This window comes from Eublepharis macularius, chromosome 7 (genome assembly GCF_028583425.1).
Source record: "Eublepharis macularius isolate TG4126 chromosome 7, MPM_Emac_v1.0, whole genome shotgun sequence".
NCBI lineage: Eukaryota > Metazoa > Chordata > Lepidosauria > Squamata > Eublepharidae > Eublepharis > Eublepharis macularius.
Genome location: NC_072796.1, coordinates 75,192,090 through 75,216,691, shown reverse-complemented (window position 1 = coordinate 75,216,691; position 24,602 = coordinate 75,192,090). Strand labels below are relative to the sequence as shown.

The window sequence follows — 24,602 nt, the reverse complement described above, 5'->3', positions numbered from 1 at the left end:
TGTCAATTGAAGACGAAATGGCAATTTCACAACTACAAAGAGAAAAAAAATGAACACCACTTATTTCAGCTTATTTCTGTCGTTAACCGTTGCGCCTTATGTTCTGAGCACATCAGAGTCGAGTCTAAAATCTAATATAATAACAAATGATTGCTTCCTGTCAGTGCCATCTTAAGCAGAGTTACACCCTTGACTTCAGTGAACTTAGAAGGATGTAACTGCTCTTCTGTTGTTATTTATCTTCATGTACACCCTGCCTTTCCCCCCAATGGGGACCCAAAGTAGCTTACATCATTCTTCTCTCCTCCATTTCATCCTCACAACTACACTGAGAGGTAGGTTAGGGTGAGTGTGTGTGTGACTGGCCCAAGGTTGCCCAGCAGGATTCCATGGCATCACAGGGATTTGGAATCTCCCACATCCTAGTCTAAAACCACGGTGTTGCCCTGGCTTATATTTGGACTTGGGACAGTACTTTACAACAATACAGCACGTACACAGATAGCATCTACATATGAGCTTGATTTTGGAGGACAGCAGTATGTTAGGTTGACAGTGCCAATGTATGCTATATGCAAAGGTACTCCAGTCTAAACTCATTTATTTCCATGGGCTTAGTAATGTGGATTTTCCATCAAAATAAAAATTGGAACTACTTTTCAGAAAAAAAATTCGGCTACTCTAAGTAGAGCATGATTTGATTTAATACATTGATTTTGATTTATGTTGAGTATACAAAATTTAAGGAACACTCCATTTTAATTTTATGTTCCAATAGCAACAAATGCACAAGCTGAAATTAAAAAATCAAATGTGGTTTCAATGTTATATTCAAACAGATTCTGAGTTTTAAGTGTAGATGTTTTTATTGGTATAATAATGCTTGTAAAAAAATTAAAGACAATAAAACCCAGGGGTGCTGAAAACTACTGAGTTGCCAATTTTAACACACTGGCAGAACTGTGCATCATATGCTATAAACTTGGTTACCCATTCGTCTATTTCAACAGAATTTAGCTCTTTTCCACAATGGAGAATCCCAGTTTTTCTGTCAATTTCCATAGCATCATTTGCATTTAGAGATTAGAAGCCAGAAAAAAGTCAGAATTCTTTTTTTTCCACACAGGACATCCCCCCCTCAGTTTTTCCAATAAAATTTGGAAATTTTGGGGAGCCAAAAAAAAAACCACCAATGAAAAATTTAATTTTTTTGGAAAGGGTGACATGCTTTTTAAGATACGGTTTTAGTCACAATGTATAATAGATCAAGATAGGTGATCGTGTCAGTCTGTCTGTAGCAGTAGAAAAGAGCAACAGTCCAGTAGCACCTATACGACTAACAAAATTTGTGGTAGGGTATGAACTGTTATAAGTCATAGCTCACTTCTTCAGATACAGCCAGAATGTGAGTCCATCTGGCCTTATATATTGGAGAGTGGAGTGAGTTCAGATGCCAAATGACATTCGCAGGTAAATGACAGCTCCTGCCCACTTCACATGCAGAGAGAACCACCCCTTGCTTGGCCCCGGAAAAGGGGGTCAGAAGTGGAGTTACAGTGATTCTGGGGGCCCTTTCTGGACTTTGGGCCAGGGTCTCAGCCTCACAAAGACCACTCCTGATTACACCCTTCTAAACCCACTGAAGTCCATAGTTTGAAAAGGATGTAATTCTGTCTAGGGTGCCACTGTTAGTCACTGATCCAGAGGAGTTAGCAGCGTTAGTCTGTAGTTGCAAAATAGTGAAAAGTCCAATAGCACCTTTAAGACTAACCAACTTTATTGAGGCATAAGCTTTTGAGAACCACAGCTCTCTTCGTCAGATGAGAACTGACAAAGAGAGTTGTGGTTCTCGAAAGCTTATGCCTCAATAAAGTTGGTTAGTCTTAAAGGTGCTACTGGACTTTTTACTGTTAGTCACCACTTCCAAAGGGAATGAAAAAAGCCCAGAACAAGCAGAAAGTAAGAATTTGGGACCTTCTAATAGTTTGAAGAATCTGAAGTCTTGAAATGAGGTGGGCATAAGGAATTTTGACATTGAAGCTTTGACCAATGTAGTGTTCCCACCCATTTGTCTGAGTTTCCTAAATCTGTAGTTTAGTTCTATATATGCACATCTTGCTTAAGTTTCCATTACAATGTCAAAGCCAAAGTTTCAATGCTTAATGACTGCTTCAATACACTCCAGGAGAAATTCGCTGTAGAAGGACACGTGCCCTTTCATACTTCAAAGTACTGTCAACTTTCCTGGGTGAACAAACCCTTGGTAGCCAAGACAAGTCAAACATCTTCCCCTTATTTTACTCATTAAACCATAACCTGAAGTTATTTCTGGAACGTTGTGATTTACTAAGCTCTTTAGAAGTCTGAAAGACCTTATCCTAAGAACAGTCTTTTGACAAGCGGCTGTAATCATTTTAAAGTATCAAGTAACGATGGACTGGATTCCAGTCTTCTCTCTTCCCGTCCCCGCATCCGATTCCCGTAAGGAAGGGACACACGGGAATCTGCCAATGAGAAACACGAAGGGCATTGGGGGAGGGGGGGGTTCTTCCACCTTATGCCGCCTGAAACCTTCTTGTACACGGCCACGATTCCGTCTCAGAAGGTGCCACCCCCTTTTTTTGGCCGAGTCAGCCATCTCAGGCTGCTACCCTTTGACCACACTGGCCAGCGAGGGCAGGGAGCCTCTGCTCCCATTACTCGACTTTCTTCCATTATCTCCAAGCCCCTCCAGCCACGGGCCACGAGGGGGCGCTCCAAGCTATCGGAATCGCTGCCCGTCTCCATCGCTCTGAAAGCGCCCCAACCTTTTCTTTCGCTCGCAGGCTGCGCCGAAGCTCCCTCCTCGCCCCCTTGCTGGAGCCTCCTCTGGAGTGGAGGCGGCGCGGGAGGGGCTTTTATAGGGTGAAGTCGCGCTGGGCGGGGCTAGAGCGCTTACCTTTATGAAGTCACAAAGCCCGTGTTATGTTATAGGAGGAGTAGGCGTAGCCACTCAACTGGCTTTGCCCACGAGAACAGAGACATGCGTGCTCAGTAGTGAAGAAAAGAATATTCAGCGGGCGTGATCCAGCCTTTTAAAAACCTTCTTTCCAATTGATTTAAATGAAAAAGTGGTGCATTTGCCATCATCTCTACTGTAAGAGACGACAGAATGTTGGATCGTTCCGATCTCATAAACTTGTAGCTTGTCCCGCAGAAGGTACTTTGTAGCTTACAGGAAATTATACCTCTATACTATCCGATGAAACATACACGTAACTGTTTTGACGGAACACCACGATGGATATCGTCTCATGGGGAATATGAGCACTTTGGTTGCACAACTTTCAGTATACTATGAAAACTAAAATCATATTGGAAATTTGTCAGGTATCGGAAGTATATTTTCAGTCACACCTACAGGCAATCCCACATCATACTTTAGGTTAGAATCGCCTTCAGGCAGGACCTGTTCTTGTTTGTGTTGTAATGTGGAGCAACATGTATACTTGAAGCTGCCCTATACTTGGTCTGCCAAAATCAGTTTGTTTACTCAGACTTAGGCCAACTCTTCAGGGTCTCAGGCAGAGGTCTCTCACAACAGCTACTGCCCTATCCTTTTCACTGGAGATACAGCGAACCGGACCTGGGACTTTCGGCATGCAAAGCAGAATTGCTGCTGCTGAACCACGTCCTCTGCAGAACAGTGTTTTTATACTTAATTCCAAGTGTGTATGCAATTTAGTACATAGTCAACTTGCTTTTTCAGCTGTTTTCAATATTCACAAACTTTAGAACATGGCTTCACTTAAACCCTCTTTCATACCTTCTTCCCCGATTTCATGCATTTGAAAAAAAACATAAATCACATCTCGATAATGGGCTTGGGACTTGCTCCTCTGCTGGCTTTGACTCTGATACACAACAGGTTGGATAGGAACAGCTGCCTAAGGAAGAGCTCTATCATCAAACACTTTGGGCTTTTTATACCAAGCCAGTAATTGACAATTGTTTTGAAGTGCGTGGGATGAAAATTGTAGCAGAGTTCGAATGTTTTTTCCAAGTATATAGTAAAAACTGCTAGTAGGTATATAATATCACTTATATAAGAAAAGTAGCACCATAACCTTTTCAGGGAAAAGCTTCGTTATGAACACTGTCTACTTGTGAAAGGTGGGTTTTTGTTGACTGGTTGAGAGTTTGTCTTCCTAGCATACCTTTGATTCTTCTAACTCAGAGCCAAGCTACAAGTGACGCCTGACACAGGTTGGACACTTGTCAGCTTCCCTCAAGTTTTAATGGGAAATGTAGGCATCCTGGTCTTGCAGCTGTAATGGAGAACCAAGCTGTAAAACCAGGACGCCTACATTTCCCATCAAAACTTGAGGGAAGCTTACAAGTGTCCAACCTGTGTAAGGCGTCACTTGTAGCTTGGCTCTCAGGTTCAAAATTCAATTAACAGCAATTTAAAGACACAGCTATAATTTTTAGAGTAGATCTCCACTACTTCATACACACAGAACATGTGGACACGGTGATCGTCATGACCCCCTCTGCAGAAGAGCCCAAGGAGCCAAGATTGGTGCCTGTGCCTGAGGAGGGCCAGAAAGACCAGGGAGGGCCCAGTACCACAGAGGACATCAATGCCAGAGGCCACCCTGCCAGAGCCTGCAAAGGGAACCCTTTCACTGGCTCCTGAGATGACCACCAAGCCTCTACCAGACAGGACTCAAGTCAGGGTCCGTAGACCCTCCAGGATCCTCTCTGGCTTTGCAGGAACAGCAACAGCAGTGTTACCCAAATGGGGGAGGTCTCCTTGCAAGTCTAGGGGAATTAGCGTACAAGGAGACGCAGTGAGAAGGCATAACTAGCAGAATCTCTACCAATGTATACCAGGATCATTCACTTAAGAGAACTCTCTGAAAGAACCAGGAGGGTGTTCAGCAAGAATAGTTTTATTAAAGGGGCAGCAAAAGCAAACATACAGGAAATCCACATAACAAATGCACAAAGATCACTAGAAAATAGGGAAGGGAGAGGAGTACAGGGTCAGGTGATATTTACCAGTCTAGGACACAGAGGACGTCCATAGAGAATAGCAGTTGAATAACCAGTGCTTCGTGGCAGTAAGAAGCCAGTAAGAAGCCAGTAAGAAGATGCAGATACACTGGGGCAGTATCGTGTCTTCTGCCCAGAAACAATAGCTTAATGGCTGTCTCTGGATGTGAGATGACAAAACTGGGAAAGGTTTGATTGAGTATACCTGGGAGGAACTATAGGTAAAAATAGTGATTGATGACTCGTGATCGCTGAATAGGAAGGGCTATCAGATTCCTGAGTAGCCCTGATTAGGGAAGAGGAAAGGGGAAGATTGGGTGAATGAAATTAACTCAGGAACTCCTGAAAGACCTCTTTTGTCTACATCTTTGCACATCTCTGGGGTGCAGGCCTGCTGGTCAGTTCGGCCTCATGACTCATGTTCCAGTAATTTCCCCTTCCGGCCCGGGAAGCGTTCTGCCTAGCCAGGCAATGTGCCATGTGTTTGGAGCACATGAGGAAAGGGGGTTTATGATATCACCATATTCATAAATGGCACTTTCAGTGTGAGGGAGGGTTGGACTGCTAACAGCAGAAGGCCATGGATGAGGCAGCACAGAAGAGGTAAGTGCCTCACTGGCTGCTCACAACCCCACTATGGAACTGGAGCAGTAGCTGATGGCAGAACTTCCTTGCAGGATCCTGGCCAGAGCATATCACAACCTCATGAACACCAGCACCTGCCTGCAGTACAGCTGGGCTGAGCCCTGGAAAGACAGCCTTGTTGGGTCAACTGGCCCACCAGACACAAGCCCTGTCTTCCAAGCACCAGCCTATGGCCCAAGCCTTACCAGCTCAGGCCTGAGGGCACTACTTTGGAGGAAACCTGACTGGGCCTGACTCCATTTAAACAGGTTTTAATGAGTTATTCAAGACTTTGCCTACAACCTTGTACATGCTTACTTGTGAGTCCCATTGAGCTAGATAAGCCTAGATAAACTGGATCAAGTAAATCTGTACATCATTATGTCCGCTCTAATATGAGATACAGAGGAAGTGCAAGCTCCCTTGACTGGACAAAAAGTTGCCCTAAGACAAGACTGAGATGACATGGTAATCGCTCTTCTTCATTTGCCAAAATTGCTGATGGGGGGAAAAAAGCAAAATTATGCTCGTTTTCCTGGGTTAATTTCGGTTTGCTGCTGGGCAGAAAATTCTAGAGTTCAGAAGGCCTTGAAAGACAAACATAGGGAGTTCTTGGCTAGTTTCCTATCTGAGATGCTTAATATTGAAGGCCACCAGTGTTGTCTAATGGAAGGAGTGTTGGACTATGATCTGGGAAACCTAGGCTTGTTTCATAAAACAATAGGACTGGCAGGTTTCCAAGATTATCTTTATCCAACCCAAAACACAAAGGCAGGATCATTCATCCACCAGCTCCTCACAGATCAACGTATGACATACAGGAAACATACCTTATATCACAAGCAAGAGTGCCAAGCCCTCAAAAGAAACAAACCACATGCAAATAAAACAAAGGAAGCCCAAAGTCTACAGCCAATTACAGAGGTTAACTTTCTTCCTAAGGCCAAGTATGGCAAAACTTATCTCTCAAGTTATCTCAAAATAAATACCATTCCTGAAATCAATGGGTCACAAACTGAGCCCAAAAATATAAATTACAATGCGCCATTAATCAGTGTATTCCAACAATTATAAGTCCAGTATACTTACTGCATTTGCTCCTTAATAGTCCAAGTAAACTATTCCAAAGTTTCATCTCTTTTGATTTTTTTCCATCTTTGGAGTCGAGAAGTTACTTATCTTTTTATCTCCAAGTCTGATTTATTAATGACCAATTTTTATCTATTAGTTCTTGTACCTACACCATTAAATAATTTAAATAGCACTCATAGAACAAGTGCCAAATTCCTCCTAAAGTGCTAGGATGTCTTTTTTCTTTCTTGATCAAGTAGTTTACCTGCTAAAATACTGATTCAACCTATGCATGTATTTAGAGAGACACATCAGGATGTTTTTCTCAAAAAGAGAGGCCAAGTCAGAACAAGATACTACTACAGATTTTATTAAAAACCAAAGGTGGGCAGAATGAGAAAAGTGCATTTAAAGTTTGTGCAGAAACAAAGGAAGCTTTGCTTTGGAGAAAACTAAAGAATTTTTGTAAAACAAAATAAGTACAGCTTTTACATGGGAGAAATGGAATGACGGGCTTTGAAGTATACATATATGTGAAATATCTTTCTCTGAGTCACAAATGAGGGCCAATTCATATGCTTTTTTGTACTTGAACACTTATTCTGACACAAATACATATATACGCGAGAACCACATGCACATTTAAATAGCTGAATTTTCCCACAACATATATGGACAAGGGATCAGGGAAGGATCAGCCTCCTGTATCAATGTATTTTGTGGGGCAATCAGCCACTGAAGCGCATGGATGCCATTCCCATTCCAGGCACGAGTTTACCATGTCAAGACCAAACCAGGTATGACTCAGGAGATACACGGAACATTTGCCAATGGCTTTTGTTTTTATTTTAACAGACTGGCAGGGAGCTCCAAATCTGACCAGAAACGCATGTTGGGGCAGCTTAACCCTTTTCCTGTGGACCGGTTTTCTAATCACCTTTCCCTCACCCAGTTCCTCTCCTAACTATTGGAGAGAAAAATATTAGGCCACGTTTCTTTTCTCCTGGGCTGATTAAAACAATTGGCAGGATGCAAATTGCTTGCACGGAAAGGGTTAGGTCCTGCAGTGGCATTAAAATAAAAACAGAAACGAGTGGAAGACATTCCATTCCATGCATCTCCTGAGTGTGATGGTCTCATGTGGTCATAAAGTGACAGCCCGCTGAGATAAATGTCCAGGAATCCCTGAAAAAGTGACAGCTTGATTAACGGAACGTTAACTGAAGGATGGTAACAAATAGCAAAAGAAAAATTCAGGTTGTTTTTCTTTTGTTTACTCAGCAAAAAATTTTAAAAATACAGAATCTGTAAATTAATTACATTAGTAGCATACCACTGTAAACAATCTAAAATGACATGAGAAATTCAAATTATTCAACTGAATTCATAATATAATAAAAGGTACTAACAACAAATATATATAATTTATTGAGTCAGGTATATGTATATGTGTGGGTATATATACACATACTCACACACCCAATGAGATGCTTACTTCATTATTGCTATTAGACTATGCCTCCGAGCTACAAAGTATAAAAACATTCAGATTACATAAAATACAGCTGAGATTTTTCTCATCACTGGCATAATCTAATATAAAAATACCTTTGACAACACAGAAGTTTCTTCTAAGAGGTGTGCATGATACAGGTAGGAGAGGGGAAAACACACTGATGGTCCTAGCACTGAGCAGTTTGGTTGTTTATGCACAAGTAGAGGTTCTTTCGCTTGCAAAACAGATAAAATAATGCTACTCAAAACAGCCCTGATAACAGGAATAAGATTGTGATCATTTGACTAAAAAATCATTTATATTCTGAGGTTGTAAGAAGAACCATCAATGGCCCCATCATCCCAGTACAATCATTTTGTAAAGAGCCTTATTCACATTTTTAGTTTTGTGTCATCCATAAGTTATGGAAGCAGGCAAAAGCGGAAGAATTCTAGTGCAGTCAATGATGCTGACCCAGTTTTAACTTAGCAGCTTGTGTCAAAAGAAAGAAAAAGGGTAAAGTTATTTGCAGTCATAAGAAATTGTAGAATAAAAATAATTCAAGTATATTATCGTCTACAACAGCATCACAATTTGGGGATATATTTTTTCACATCAAGATACAGCACAATCCCCCCCCCCTCCACCAATGTCCAAAGAGCATTTTTCCTTGATACATTTTGAAAATACAAGATGGTCTTTTTGGTCCCTCTAACAGGGACTGAAATTTTTAATTTTGTGCCCCAGGGAGACCCAAACAGAGGGGATAAGGGAATGGATGCTGCTGTTACATTCCTCTCTGCCAATTTTACTGCCTTCAAGAGCCATCAGAGATGATACAATGTAATTACGATGCAATAGGAGACGCCAGTACTAATGCTGTTATTGTTTTCTCCACACATCCCCTTTCAACTCCTGGTTTATATACACATTTTTAAAGAGTCTCTCTTGACAGACACTTCAACTCTGAAAGCCCAGAAATGGGTCTTCAATTGCTGCAATTGTGGGCAATTCAAACACACATAATACCCTATGTGCCTTGTTTTCATGCTTAAGCCAACATGAGAGTGAACATCCCATATCTATCAAATGCAACGAAAGTGGGAAACAGTGAGTCCATCCATTTATATAAATCCTTCAAACAAATTACTGAATGACTCGTAGTTACTAAATCAAGTCTAAAGAAAATGCATTCATCATGTATACTAGGACAATAAATTAAAGCTATGCTATGCCTCCTAATAGTCAATCTCTTTCTTAGAATGCAACAAAATGAAGATTTAGCTGCCACAGAGTGCTTTTTACTAGCTATATAGTAAAGGGATACCAATGCACAATCAGTGATTCCAAAGAATATGTAGATGACTAGGCCTACTCATTTCAACATCAGGGAATGGTTTTCATGTGCCATGCTACGTGAAAACACTCCCCTATCCTGACATGAAGAGGGAACCCCTAGTTTATTCATAGTTTCATGTGTGCTTCGGAAACCTGTTGAGCTTTTACTTGCAACAAATGAACTTCTGAGATCTATATCCAATGAATTGAAGTCAGCAAATTAGTATTAAGTGCAAACAAAATATAACATTTTAGAGTGATTCAAAACTGAAATCTATAGATTTCAGGAGAGAATGAGTGAAAAAGTGAAGCTTTATTATTTTCTAAGGAATAATGTGCTTAAAGAGACAGAAAAATGAGTGAAGCCAGATACTAGAAAAGCTCTAAAGCTGACTGGGATAGAAAAGACATGGCTTTGAATGCCCCACGGCATGCTGAAGCTCATATTTAGTACAGCAATCTGGAACAAATATAGGATTTTGTTACTTTTAAAAGGTTACTGCTTTATTCATTGGCGTTAGAAATAAAAGTGAAAGAACCTTTCAGCACCTTGTAACAGCAAGGCTAAGAGGCTACTGTACTGCTCGAAAACACAGTAACAAAAGGATTAAAATAAATACTTGTCTGGAAAATAAAACAGCTTCTAGATATTCTCACTATTTATCTAAAAACAAGGATAGGTTTACTCATTCACATACATTTGAATGAGAAAATAAATATACAGGGACGGGGTTGTTGTGCTCCATCCAACAAGCCACTCTCTCCTTCCCAGCTCTGCTTGGGCAGGCATTTGAACAAACTTCCTGCCTTTATACAGTACTTTTTCATGAACGGGTGATTCTCCATACAAAAGACCATGTACATCTATTTAGACAGAACGAAGACCTGACTTGCAGAAACTGAGCCAACTTGGTTACAGGAAATCAAAATGTGCTTACTGTAGGCTCATTTGTACAATCACAGGCTAATATGTTCAACTTGGCTAAAACAAAAATTTAAAAAACCTGCAAAGCGTTGGAACACAAGGACAGTGTTTTAGGCAGGTCTCCTGCACACGTCCCATGGAACCACAGGTGTTGAGCAGCAGCCTGACATTCAGTTTCCATTCATTTAACAGGGCCTTACTTACTCAGAAGAAATTCCTAATTGATCGAGTCTAAGGTCAGTTGACCTTTCTACCTAATTTTGTCCTTGATTGTTAAGACTGCAACATTTTCCCATCACCAACTCTACACGCTGTAGAAAATGTCTCTGGCACAGGTGGTCTTCCAGAAGAAAAGTTGGGTCTTCCCAACAGCTTTGTCCTCTGAGTTGTCTTAGAGTGCAGAAACTGTGAGAATAGATGAACTGGGGCTTCTTATCCATCACTGAGGAACCACTTCCCTCAGAGAGGCTAATGCTGCATGTATGCGGACGTGCAATCTGTTCTCAAAGTCATACCCTGTGAATTCCTCCTGCAATTAACAAGACAAATAACAGGTTTAATCTCATCTATGTTGTGACTACAGACTAACTTATGAAGGACGGCACATGACTTTTTTTTTAAAGGCAGACATAGTTTTAAAAAAAGTTAAAAACATGGCAAGATGTAGGCTGGTACAGAGACAAGCAGATGGAATACCAGCTTCCCTTAGTTTCCGATGTAACCACACTCATTATCCATGAAGGACTGGCCTATGACAAATGAAACGCACCCTAATGTTCCAAAAAAAGACCAACATACATAGAATAAGTTAAAAGTTATACTGAACTAATTTTGACTAAGCAACAAGATGCAGAGCATAAATTTAAAGAAAAACTTGAATTATTTTTATAGAAACAGAAACACATGACACATTTTAGATTTTTACCTTGGCCTGAAGCAATAAGGACTTGCCTTTTGGCACAGTCTGCAGAAAGAAAAATATCATTTCAGAAATGTTTAAGAGCAATTTAATGGTACTGATCTAATAAGAATGAAAGTTAACAATGTGAGCGTTAACAAATAGGAAAACGCTGGACAAACAGGTAGGAAAAAAGATCATTGCAACACTCAAAACAGGAGGTTCAAGTTTCTAATGTAAGGTAAGAATTTCAGGCTCCAATGCTATGCCCAATTATTTATGCTCAGGTCCATTTGAAATGAACTGCACAGCACACTGGATATTGCAACCTTAATATTTTAAAGTTCATTTCAAATGTTCTCTTGCTCTATTTCACTTGAACATCTTTGTATCTTAAATAAAGGCTTGCACCTACTGTGTTCCTTCTGATAAGCAAGGATTCTTCCACTGTCAAAAGATTCTCAAAGGGAGGTTCTTTGCTTAGCAGCAGGGAACTGCTGGATCCAGCACGACACTGCTGGATCTAATAATTACTTTATATCATCTATCTTCTGCCCTTTAAATATAAGGTTTTGTAGCCTATTTGCATTAAATGTACTGTGTGTTCCAACTGCATAAAATATGGGAAGTGGACCCTTATATCATCTCCTTTTTCCCTTTCCAGAAGGGAAAACATTAAGAAGAAATCTATTGTATCAGCCTTAGTATGCTAGCAGAGTATCTACATGAGCTATGAATTAGCATGCTAACACTGCATCATAGAGTCTGGCAACCAAATTAAAAATTGTATCTGCTCTCCATGGTACCTCACATTAGTGCACTATTACTGGATGTGTAGTACTTTGGATCAGGGCCTCAAATGTTAACGTAGTCCAGCATCACAGAGTCTATAGAAAGGACAAGCATGTACAGCATGTGCAGTTTTAACAAAAGGAACAGATGAATTATGGATATTTCATTATCTCTGTCCATCTGATCATGTCCAATAGCGCAATTAGCGCAATGTCCTGTATTTGTAAAATGCTGAATTGTGTTCTAGTCACAACTCAGCAGAAACTAAACTACCAAATATTACAAGATGAACTTGGGCTTTACTGAGAATGGGATATGCACAATAATAAATTGTGGGTATATATAATCTAATCCTTGTTTGGCCGATGAGAACTTGTGCATTTGTGATCTGAGGCGCAATTTGCTACTCAGGAATTCGAGGGGCACTATGCAAGCAGTAAATTAGTATAATAATCTTAATGCAGACACATGAACATGTTTCCAAGACTAATAAATAGGGGAGATGCACATTTCAGATCAACTGAAAATGTGCCACTTTCACAGTCACTTCACACCCTATCCCAAGCCGTTTCAGATATACTACCTGTGGGTTTTCTAATAATAGACAGCCAAGTTCATAGCAAGCATACGGCTGAATATATAAATTGTGTTGACGGCACAATTCATCTTTAAGGGCTCGCTGAAAGAACTGTAAAAGAAAATTGGCATTTTCAGAACACAGCAACACTTCCGGTAACAAAAGAAATATTCACACTGTGCATAAAAGTTTGTATCAGAGCATAACACAGTCACTATCTGTAAAACATGTACTCGAGTTCTGACCTTATGATAAAAAGTAAGTAGCAAGAAAGTCCAATGAACCTCTTAAGAGAGAGCATTCTACCATGTTATTTATTGTGCAGAACTAATCTTAGAAGAAGTAGAGGTCAACTCAGATATTCCCCTCTCCTGTTCCTTTTGCACTAGTAGAGGGATGAAAGGAACGGCAGGAGACCTCTCCAGTATTTTTATTTCCCATTAAAATGAGAAATCTTACTATCAGAAATTCAAGTATCAGAGTGGATAAGAAGACCTGGCAGTCACAAATCCCCACATTCAGGTGAATCCACTGCTGTTGCAGTGGACTTTAAGGGACAGAGTCAGGCAAAGTAGAAATGGATGAGAAAAGCAGTCAAGAGAAAGGCCCACAGACGATCAGTACACTGAATGATGAATGCAGCAGCTATGCTGGAAATTCCCAGTTCTGCAGCTGAATCAGCAAAGCAACCGGGGCAGCACTGCTAATATGCTTAGCAGCAGAGCTCTTCAAATACATAAGCAGCAGAATGGCACCAGTGTGATAGAGCAGGAGAAAAAAAATCTGAGTTATGCTCTCGTTTCTAAAAACAAGTTATCTATACTTCTTTCTTCTCCTTTTGGGTCTGATAAGCTTCTCCATCTACTGCACATCATTGTACCTGAAATGTAGCTCAATGATATTTGTTCTTGAGATGTTTCATCTTCTATAATGTGGAATCCAGCAGTGGCATACTAAGCTAGACTACTCAGAAAGTACTTGGAATAATCATCTGCTGCATCAGTAGTACGACGTTTCTATGCAAATTATACAGCTTACTCTTAATCAGATATCAAAATACTTTAACATGTCTTTCTCCATTCCTTGTGTATCTATAATATCTTACCTGAACAGCATCTTCAGAGTTTCCTAAACATTTATGTATGGCACCAAGTAGCAAGTTCTTCAAACCAACAACAGCAGAATCATCAACTTCTTGACAAGCTACACAGGCACCAAATTGAGACAAGGAATATGTTGAAATTTTAGCTTTAAAGCTAGATATTTGTCATCTTCCTGTGCCCACCCCTCCTCCCTGTACTAGAACAATGATTCTTAAATCAAGGTGAGCCTAATTAAGGGGATAGACAGCTATCCTCAAGTTCATCTTAAGAAGGCTGCAGACTTTCCCCCAAGTTCATCTTAGGCCATAAAGAACAACTGTAATTCATCCTCTTCCAGTTACTATTAGCTGTGTGCAGTACTAGTTTCGTGACTGATAGGTTCCTCTTGATGCCAGATTCTTAACTCTGTGTAGACTTCTGACTACTGAGAGTCCTTTGGAGACATAAAGGTGGCCTACAGGTCCATCTGCCTCACTTTTTCTGTTGTTCATCTTTAAGAGGCTCAACATAGAAAAATGTCATTGTTGGCCATTTATAAACACTTTTCTCCAATGCGGAGAGATCAGTTACTACACATTTCAATATCCTTAAGCAGAAGGCGCTTCTGACATTTAAGAGCTAGTACACACACTTTCCCTTGCATCTAACTGTGCATGCTGATGGTCAGCAATGAAAACTCACCAAACTCAGAGAAGGCACAAGTCAATGCCTATGAGAAGAGATTTCAGGTTCGTTCTGGAGCATACCTCTCACAAAGATTAATTTACTATCTTTCATGAATTCAGTACCATGCAGCTCACAGGACTGAACTACTATTGCAAGCATTAAAATAGGCAAGAGAGCCAGGTGAAGTATACTGAAGAAAATAACTGGAATATACAAGTTTCACTGAGGATGAGAGCAGCAGGAAAACATGGTAGTCCCTAAAGGAGCCAGTGGTGATGAAGTGTTTAGAGCGTCGGACTTGGATCTGGGTGACCCAGGCTCAAAATCCCTGCTCTGCCATGGATACTCACTCGGTGACCCTTGGGCCAGTCATACTTTCTCAGCCTAACCTACCTCACAGGGTTGTTGTGAGGATAAAATGGAGAGGAGAATGATGTAAGCCACTTTGGGCCCCCGTTGGGCAGGAAGGTGAGGTATAAATGAACTAAATATATAAGTAAATTAATAAATCATGAAGTTGGAGAATAAATTCTGTTCAGTAACTCAAAATAAAAAAAACTGTACAGAATTACTGTTACCAATATGAAATTAGCAATGTTATGCACATAAATTCATGCAACATAGTATTATGTGCTGTGTATGTCACAAATGGCACAGAGAAGTCAATGAAAAGATCTTCAAAAGTTATTTTTGACTGGCTTCTCCAACCCTAAAAGCAATTGCATAGGAATTAAATGTACCCATAAAAACAAAAACAAAAACATTTGAGAAGCTATATATTTTTTAATAATAACATTCAATCATAACATTCGATTCCTATACTGCCCTTCAGGACAACTTAACATCCACTCAGACTGATTTGCAAAGTATGCTATTATTATCCCCATAACAATAAACACCCTGTGAGGTGGGTGGGGCTGAGAGAGTTCCTAGAAGCTGTGACTGACCCAAGGTCACCCAGCTTGGTTTCAAGTAGAGGAGTGAGGAATCAAACCCAGTTCTCCAGATTAGAGTCCCGTGCTCTTAACCACTACACAAAAATGGCTCACAGAAATATCATTTTACACAAGTACCTAGAACCAAACAGCAGCTGCTGTTTTGAATTTGCATCTCTACTTCCCTAAGCCTTAAAGCTTCTTGAGCAACACAAGATAAATAACACCATCACCAAGATCACGCTTGGCATACAAAAGCTAAATCTTTCATGGAAAAGTTTAAATTTTTGCATGATGCAGTTGAACTCTGTGATGATAAAGAACATTCTGACCTCTTATTTGAATGCCTAAACCTGACGGGTGACCTACTGTAACTCAAAGTAAAACAACATTTTAAGCATTTTAAAGCTGTGCCAGTAAAAACCATTTTCTTATCTGCGCCTTTCCTTCAAGATTTAGACCAGAACTGCAAACAAGACCTTCAGCTCAGTTGCAGTCCTCTACCCATATTATCTCTAACTCCATAGGAGAATATCTATTGTATCTGCCCAGGGGCGGCACAAGGGTTTGCCACGCTCGCGACTAGCCGGCCGGGCACCCCCGCGCGCGCACAGGCCTGCGTGATGACATCACACGTGACGTCATCGCGGGAGTGCACGCGCCGCCATTGGCCCAATTGCTGCGGCAGGCGGCCTCCGAGCTCTCCCGCTCGGTTGCCTGCGCCGGCGCAGATGCCTGCCCGCGGTGGCTGCGCCGGCTGGGGGCTTGTGCTGGCGGCGGCAGCAGCGCGGGGTGGGAGGGATAGGAGGCTGGTGCTTTGTGGCGCGCGCTCCCGCCCGCCGCGCCTCCTCCGGCGCTCCCTCCGGCACCCCGCGCCTGTGGCTACCGCCTACCTGGCCTCAATAGGCGCGCCGGCCCTGTATCTGCCCTCTTCCCATATTTCTCTGGGGGGATGGGAGAATGCCCATGGTATGCTTTGCATTTCTTTTTCTCTCCCCCAATTCACAGATAACAGCAAAGAAGCAAATTTTCTCATCTACCATTGCATTCATGCAGTGTCAGCCAGGGAAACTTTTACAGGCTATAAAAGACTCAGTACTACTTCTCTGCTTCAATGGCAGTTCTTTTTAAGGTCTACAGTAATCAATTTATGAGACATTTCACATACAGGAAAACCTCATGTACTATCCAACTTGGATTCTGCTACTGGTTCTTGCTCATTCAGTGCTGATGGGTAACTTTCAACTACTGCTCGGGCTTACAAAGGCAAAGGATGCAATCACGCTTCTAATCTTCATGGCGTTTTGTAAACAAACTAGATTAATTATCTACAACCAACTACCATTTTTTATTACATTACACACAAGAATACTTTAAAAATACACTTTTCCAAATCAGGGAGTGGGAGAATTACTCCAAAAGTCACAATCTGTTTCAAAGATAGCCAGTTCTTAGTATCTTTTACTTTATAGCATACCAGTCATTAGATGAGCAAATCTATTTCAGTCTTCAAATTGGCACAAATTCCTAATGATACGAAAGTGATGGGGGAAATGTGTTGTCTTATGGAAGAATCAACAGTGTGCAATTTTATTTGGGGGGGAGGGGGAAATCACATCTTGTACCTTGACTCATGTGCTGTAGGTTGGTGAAGGAACAGTTTGGAAGTGCTTTCCATAAATACAATACTTCGATGGATGCCAGGACACAGAGCTCTTTGGTTGGTTTTTGCTTCCTAAATCGATCTGCCTGATAACAGAAAAAAATTCTATTTCAACCTACATCAAAGGCAAGAAGTTCGCCTCAATGTAGTCATATAAATATACAACTAAGAAAGTTTAAGGATGTAGCAATTCAGGATGACATTTTAAAGGCTCCTCAAAGACTGAAACATCAAACTCTTGTAACTGAGGGTCTTATATTACAAAATTCCTTTCTGAAAAACCCTTGTGTAAAAATTCACACAGCGCTTATGCATAGATTTTAAGCATGTAATGACTGTACACACACGTTTTTCACTCTGCATACACCTACTGAGGAATCAACGACAGCTTTCTTATTTGTGTACACTGAAGGCAAACCCCAAATATTTTAAGTAAATACACACAGGGAAGTGCCTTTTATATAAACAATTTTGTTACAGAATGTGCCTAGATACACAATGTTTGTGAATCCTTATTCTGCAGTAAAATAATACCTCTTATGCCAAAACAAGGTATATATGTGGTAAATATTTTTACTGGACTGACCATTTTTTCAGGCTCCTAACAGAGTTGTAACCAATTTTGTGGAGATGTACTCCTTCCAACTAGTCAGCAAAAAGAAGACGGTGAGCCAAATCCAAACTCACAGCTCACAAGCTATTAAATCTAGTGCTTCAGTTTACTTGTATCTTTTCCTCTGCCCTAGTCCAGTTACCGAATGCTAGAAACGAGCTGGTTTTAGGATACAATCTGGCAAAGACGGGAAGGGGAAACACATGCGAGTAAATGCCTAGTGATGTGCACAGAACCTCCCACTTGGCTCATTTTAGATCAGCCAGCTGGGGTCTTAGCCACTGGCAGCCTTTCAGGTAAGAAAGAGAGGGGGTGGCACATGTGTGCAAAAGCATGTAACTCACATGTCACTTACACTAGAAATAGGAATGTTTGTATTAACAGGGTTGGTCAGTCAAGTATACAAGGGAAAATATTATTTAAATAACAGTGCTTAATTCAAACATTAAAAAAATAGAAGATAAATGACAATTATAACCACTGGAGGACATTAACTTGGCCTATGCGAGCCAGACCTTTTTGACTGAAAACTGCTCTATTTGATTGTTTTTTCTTTTAAAAAGCTTCTGGACTTCCTTGAATACATTCTGTGCACCATTCACATCACCAGTAGCTCCTTGACACACTGTAATAAAGCAAAAAAAAAGAAGTTTCTTCTAGTAATCTTAGCAGGCAAATGCAGACACAAGAAACCATGCAAGTAGAATAATGCTGCATGCTCACTAGAAATTTGGCCTCCTGAACAGTAAATAGGATATAAGCCGCAGCCCAAATATTGCAAATTAGTCTTTGAAACTATTTTGAACTTTATGACCAGTATATGAATAGCTGGACTACTCATTCTATCACTGAGCCCTTCCATATACCCTAGAGTGCTTTGTACCCATATTTCACATGACAAATTACTTTTTTAACCAAGGAAGTTTCAAAAGCCATTTATGATACAGAATTGGAGCGTGTGCACATGCATACACTTGCTTTTCAGAGAACAACAGCAAAAAGTGGTCACAATTTCAACAGATGCAGCTGTTGTTCAATTTCATATTGTCGATTATATGGCTATAGACTTTAAAGCCAAAATTTATGAAAATATGTAATTTATAAGGCAATAAGTGCAAAGGTAATTTTCACACAAAAATGTACGGCACGAATCAAGCTATTCATTGCTTGCATACACTTAACAGTATTCACATAATACTTCCCTGCTGTTAAATAGGCATAGTAGCACTGAGACCATCTTGATTCATTTTTAAGACGCTCAAAGGATTCAAATGCATCCTTGAAATTCATTTCTATCATACTACACCATCCTGCAAGTACAAAGAATAGTTTTTAAATTATAAAGAAAGGAAACAGACTTTATACACTATAGCTTCAGTACACTTAAAATAAGGAATGACTGTCTAGAAGGGATGGAGATCTGCCAGTGATTCACAGTTGAATGCATCCTGATCTCTTGGGTGTACACAATGCTGTGTCCATGGGCCATTTCAGACATGGACAGAAATGTCATCAAGAGACAGCTTTGCTGCCAGTATATTACTCATCATCACCACTTTAAGTTAAATTTGTAGCTTTTTGCACGATGGTATAGTGTCAACAGAGCACTAATTCTATAAAATCTTATCATCTAATCTTATTTTAAGTAAAATGGTTAAGGTTCAATAGAAATATGTTTTTATGGAAAAAATGCATCAAAAATTAGGATCTGATCCATAAATGCTTCTACTGGGACACCTTCAAATGTCTGAGGAATAATATGTGTGTTTAGCTTACAAAAGCTGCAATCCTATGCAGGTTTGCCTAGGAGAAAACAAACATGTGTCTGTGGCACATGTGTGATGACTTACATACACAAACACCCCATTCAAGACATTAACATTATCTTTTTATTTTGTAAGGAAGGTGCAAATGAAGAAAATGAACATGTATTTCAAAGAAATTTTGTGTACCAGTAATCAGTCAAACTTTGAAAAGCAATAGTTTGTGGAATTTCCCATTTGATTATATACTAACTGAAGACCATCATTACATACGCCATATATTAGCAATACAGTAATAACAAGATGCTTCCAATTAGCATACTATAGCTTCTTAAAAGTTATTAACGTGACTGTTCATTTGGACATTAGCTGCAAGAATGCTAGAAAGAAAGATGTATATAATTATCATTGCATACCAATTTCATATAGGCAGACATGTTGAATCTCCCTCTGATCAGTTGCAAATTCTAAAGCAGTGTGAAAGGAGGTCAAGGCACTGTTGATTTGACACTAGGAAATAAAAACAAATGCTATAATCTAAATGAAAACATGAATACCATCAATTTTATAATCACAATGTGAAGCATGATTATATAGTTCAATAGCTAAGAAATATTTAATAAGTCTAATGATAATCTACCAAATTATTTATAACTAGAAGCAGGCAGCCACAGAACTTATTCCTATTTTATCCTTCACACCCTCTCTAACATTGTACATTTGATATGGCAGGGATAGTAGAAGCAAAAACTGGCTGAATTATTCTCTACACACCTCTCTGCTGGTTTCCTACCTGCTCTTCTCTCAAGTTCATGTACACTAACTCCTCTGCTTGCTATGTCTTGTGGAGCCTCCTCCTAATCATCTGTCATCCCCAGATAGCAACTCTTTCCATAAAGCCTGTAGCCTTTCATTCCAGTCAAACCAACAACTAACCCTTCTCACAGAAGATGGGCTGTGAACCCTTCTTTGGCGAGTAGCTGGAATGTTCTGCGTCATCAAACTTGTTTGGCCAAATAGTATGAGAAGCTGCATCACTACTTGCATAATCTTTTAGTCTGCACAACCAAAATCACGCAGATGGACAGATAGCAGGTGCCAATGATGCTGAAATAGAGGGGCTTCTGCACGACAAGAAGAAATCCACATAACAGGGCTTCTGCCATAATAAAAAAGTGTCTCCTAATTTTAAGGCAACACTCCGAAGACACAAAGCTTATGTATACCCTAAGGGCATAAAGTTCTTACTAGCTGGATCAGAACTCAACCAAATGTCTAAGCACTAGCCTAACTTGAAACACGGTTTCAAATTAGGTTATTAATATTATTTAGAATATTTTTATGCCCCCTCTTTAGAATCCTGTTCAAGATGGGCTTAGATATCAATTTAAGTAGGGTCCTTTTCGCACTGGGACTTTAAAGCGTTTCAGTATCTGTTCTGTTTCCCATGTTTGCAGGAGTTTCACACTTGCAAGGTAGTCGTGGGACGCAGTACCGATGTTTGTCCATAGTATCCCCGATTTTCCCCACTGTGGACATACCACGATGTTATTTTGAAGCCACTGCCGAGTTACATCTGGCCCAACTAATGTCAGCGTGAACGCTCTACTCCCCTTCTGCGTCTCTTCTCCCCCCCTCCTTTTCCCCGAGAGCTGATTCGTCTTTGTGGAATTAACCACTCCCATGCTCCTTGCTTCTCTCATCTCCTTTTCCGCCATTTTTATCAGCAAGGTAAGGGTCATAAGGCTGCTTCTCTGTTGGCTTCCTTCCTCCTGGGTATGCATACACTCTCTCTCTTTTTTTCAAAGCCAGGAACGATTCCTAACCTTGCTGCTTATTCCCTGCTGGCTTTAAAAGCCAGGAAAGGGTTAAATGGCCACTTTCCCCTCCTTCCCAGGCATGTTTCAGGCTTTGCCAAAGAGAAAAAACCCTGTAAGCCCTTTGGAAACAAAGTGGCCGAGAAGCTGCTGAGAGGATGAAACAGCAGCATTTTAACTCTTTCCTGGCTTGGCTTTCAAAAAAATAAGTAAGAGTGGAACAAGCACGAAAAGTACTTTCCCCCCAGAACTCTGCCACCAATTGCCTCTCAAGTGGGCAGGAGACAGCCCGAATAACCAAATGAGGGGTATGGGTTTCAACATTGCAATGCCACCACGCCTGCTCCAAGTTAAAAAAAAAAAGTGTGATATGAACTGCAAAGCCCTCAAAGCCTGAAACTGTACTGAGGCTTCAAAGCCAGACTAAAATGAAAAGAAGATGCCAAATCGAAACTGCCTCGGGCAATGTGGAGCATGGAGGTGCCATGCTGAAGCCATTGCGATCATGGCAAATGCTCATAAAGGGCAGTTTAAACCATAAATGTGAAAAGAGCCTTGGATAACAATCATTTGGGTACTTGCGGAGCAGGGGAGGGTAATGGGACTGGTGTCAGAGTACCAAAAGACATTTCATGATTAACATTTCATACCACAGCAATAAGATGGACCAAGAGAGCATTCATCAGCATTCATCCACCCACCTCACAGGGTGTTTTGTTGCGGGGATAATAATGACATACTTTGTAAACTGCTCTGAGTGGGCATTAAGTTGTCCTGAAGGGCGGTATATAAATCAAATGTTATTATATAAATTGAATATTATTATTATTATTATCATCATCATTGATGACGGTTCTACTGTAGGCACTGGAACCTACTGAAAATCAGGAGCCTTGAACAGATGATAAAGCCAATATCTATGCTACGTAAAACTTTCAGGAAGAAAATATTTTAAAGAGCTATTCAAAACTGGTTGTGAAGCTCTAATATAGCAAACATCTTTCAGAAGAAAGAAAATGAGAGCTTTAAACATATTCAGAGAAAGGATTCAACTACACGACTTTACCACTACCGCAAAAGGAGACCAGCTGCATATCTTAGAAGTTTGAAAATTTCAGTGATGCCATTAAGCTTTGTCATATCTTACAAGATTTATCTTTATCATATCTTAAAAGATTATACAACACTCCTAACATAGATCTGTTTGTTAATCTAGCCTTATTTCAGTTTCTTTTCTAGATGAAGCAGGTTCTTCTGGTCAGGATTAGAGATGGGCACGATCGGCATTACGATAGGAAAATACCCCCGATAATGGCGTTCGCGCCATCGGGACCCGGCTGATTGGAGCCGTCCACGGCAACAGATCCAGCGGTTGGGGGAGGGGCGCTTGTTTGGGACTTGATCGGGTCAATCGGTATCTGATCGTGATCCAGACACTCTGGCGCCAGCAATCTATTGCCCTGGCAATGGAGCCAGGGGAATGCCTGAACTGTTTCCCCTCCTTCTGTTGCCCTGGAAACCCGGATGGAAGCCCAGCTTTCCTTGATCAGCAGGGCTTCCTTCCAACCACGGAGCAGCAACGCACTCACCAGTTGGGAGAAGAGACCCAGGGGAGGGAGGGGGAAGGGGGTGTTCTGTAGCCATGGGCACTCCAAATGTTTTTTGCTTTTTAAAAAAACGCGGCTTTGTAGGAGGAATGGCTGTTTTTCTGTCTGTCACTGTTTTTAACCTTCTTTTAAAACACTGTATTTTGTGGGAAAACCTCATTCACGGCTCTGTGTGTGTGTTTAAAATATGCTTTTGGAAGACTGGCTGCTTGCTTTTAAAAAGGGTGGAGAGGAATGGAGGATTCTGTCCCTGCTTTTTTTTAAAAGCTGGCTGAAACATGTTGACAGGGTGTTTCTCTCTCTCTCTCTATTTGGAGAGGCAGGGATAGGTTAAAAACTTTTCCCCCCTCTGCTCTAAGTGTGTGTGAATGTCCCCTCCCTGAGGGAAGGCGGCTAGTCGCCGGGTTAAAAACTCCCCCCCTGCTCTAAGAGTGTGTGTGTGTGTGTGTGTGTGTGTGTGTGTGTGAACATCCCCTCCCGCCGGGCCCGGCGGTCGCCGCCACCACCCACCTTCCCACATAGCTGGGAACAGCGGGGCGCCCCTCCGCTTTGGCCTCCCCGATCCACGGATCGGAAACGGGAGTTGATCGGTGTGGATTGGTGATTTGGGTTCGTCGCCGGCGCAGATCCACGAACAGCTTGATCGGTAATTTTTTTTGGATCGTGCCCACCTCTAGTCAGGATCAACCAAAAACCATAGTGTAGTAACTAAGTGTTTTTGTACAAAAAAATGAACTTTTGCATGAAAGTAACAAGCAGCCATACAAGTAAGAATTGGCTCCTGTGATTACGACAAAACTCTGGGAGGGGCAAAAAAAACATGGTGTTAAGACATCCCTCTGTTTTGAATGTTCAGAAGTACTTTAAAGCTGGAGTACAGGGCTACCACCCTCTCTCCCGAAACAGTGCAAGTCAGATGCTTAGTATGTCCAAGAACAACCACAATATAGTTGGTGTTCATGACACAGAAGAAAGAAAATAATACCATTCAGCTAAAACAGTTGCTTCTAGACTGTAAGAACATCTAGTCTACTAGAATGGTACGTACTCTAGCAAGACTATCACAATAATCCATTTAATGCTGAAATAGTCATATATGTCCAACGAATGCACAGAATCTAGAGATGACTGGGAAGAAAAAAGTAGAGGGCTGGAGGTTTTGTGAGGATTCAGCATCAACAGCCCCAGTCAGCTCTGTGGCATAGGAAAGGAAAACCAGCACAGACCAATACTTAATTATGAAACAGTGGTAACATCAAAAAAATAAGTATTTGGCTTTATATATGATATGATGCATCACCAGCAGCAAGTTGAATAAAGCTGGAGATGCTAATTTCAGAGAAATTCATTTCTTCTCCCACTAGGGGGTAGGAAGACTCTGAATTTACCATTAACAGAACAGTAGCTAGATATGAGACATGAAGTGCCTTTCCTTTGCCACAGCACACGCTTGTTTAAAATAAAAAAGCTCAAAAGCTCATGTTTACAGGACAACTAGCAGGTGCTAGGTATAATACTCTCAAGCCTTCTGTTTATTCTATGGTTAATAACACAGATACTGAAAAGCAACAAAACTAATGGGCTTTTTTATTCTACATGTTTTGCTCTGAAACTATTCGCTTTATTAAAAGAGTTTAGATTGAATGACTCTGAATCACTCTCACAGAAGCACTACAGA

At 40.7% G+C, this 24,602-nt stretch overlaps 1 protein-coding gene across 1 annotated transcript in view; it reads right to left on the bottom strand.

Annotated features, from left to right (window-relative positions):
- Positions 1-7,103: 7,103 nt before the first annotated feature.
- Positions 7,104-24,602, bottom strand: part of TTC39C (tetratricopeptide repeat domain 39C) — a 65,645-nt gene continuing 48,146 nt past the window's right edge. The window contains exons 7-14 of the mRNA XM_054984473.1: positions 19,917-20,010; positions 18,943-19,047; positions 18,253-18,365; positions 17,087-17,210; positions 13,863-13,960; positions 12,764-12,868; positions 11,416-11,454; positions 7,104-11,019 (exon numbers count right to left, since the gene is read on the bottom strand). Coding sequence (XP_054840448.1) covers positions 10,930-11,019; positions 11,416-11,454; positions 12,764-12,868; positions 13,863-13,960; positions 17,087-17,210; positions 18,253-18,365; positions 18,943-19,047; positions 19,917-20,010 — 768 coding nt within the window. The 3' untranslated portion in view covers positions 7,104-10,929. The remainder of the gene's footprint in view (positions 11,020-11,415; positions 11,455-12,763; positions 12,869-13,862; positions 13,961-17,086; positions 17,211-18,252; positions 18,366-18,942; positions 19,048-19,916; positions 20,011-24,602) is intronic.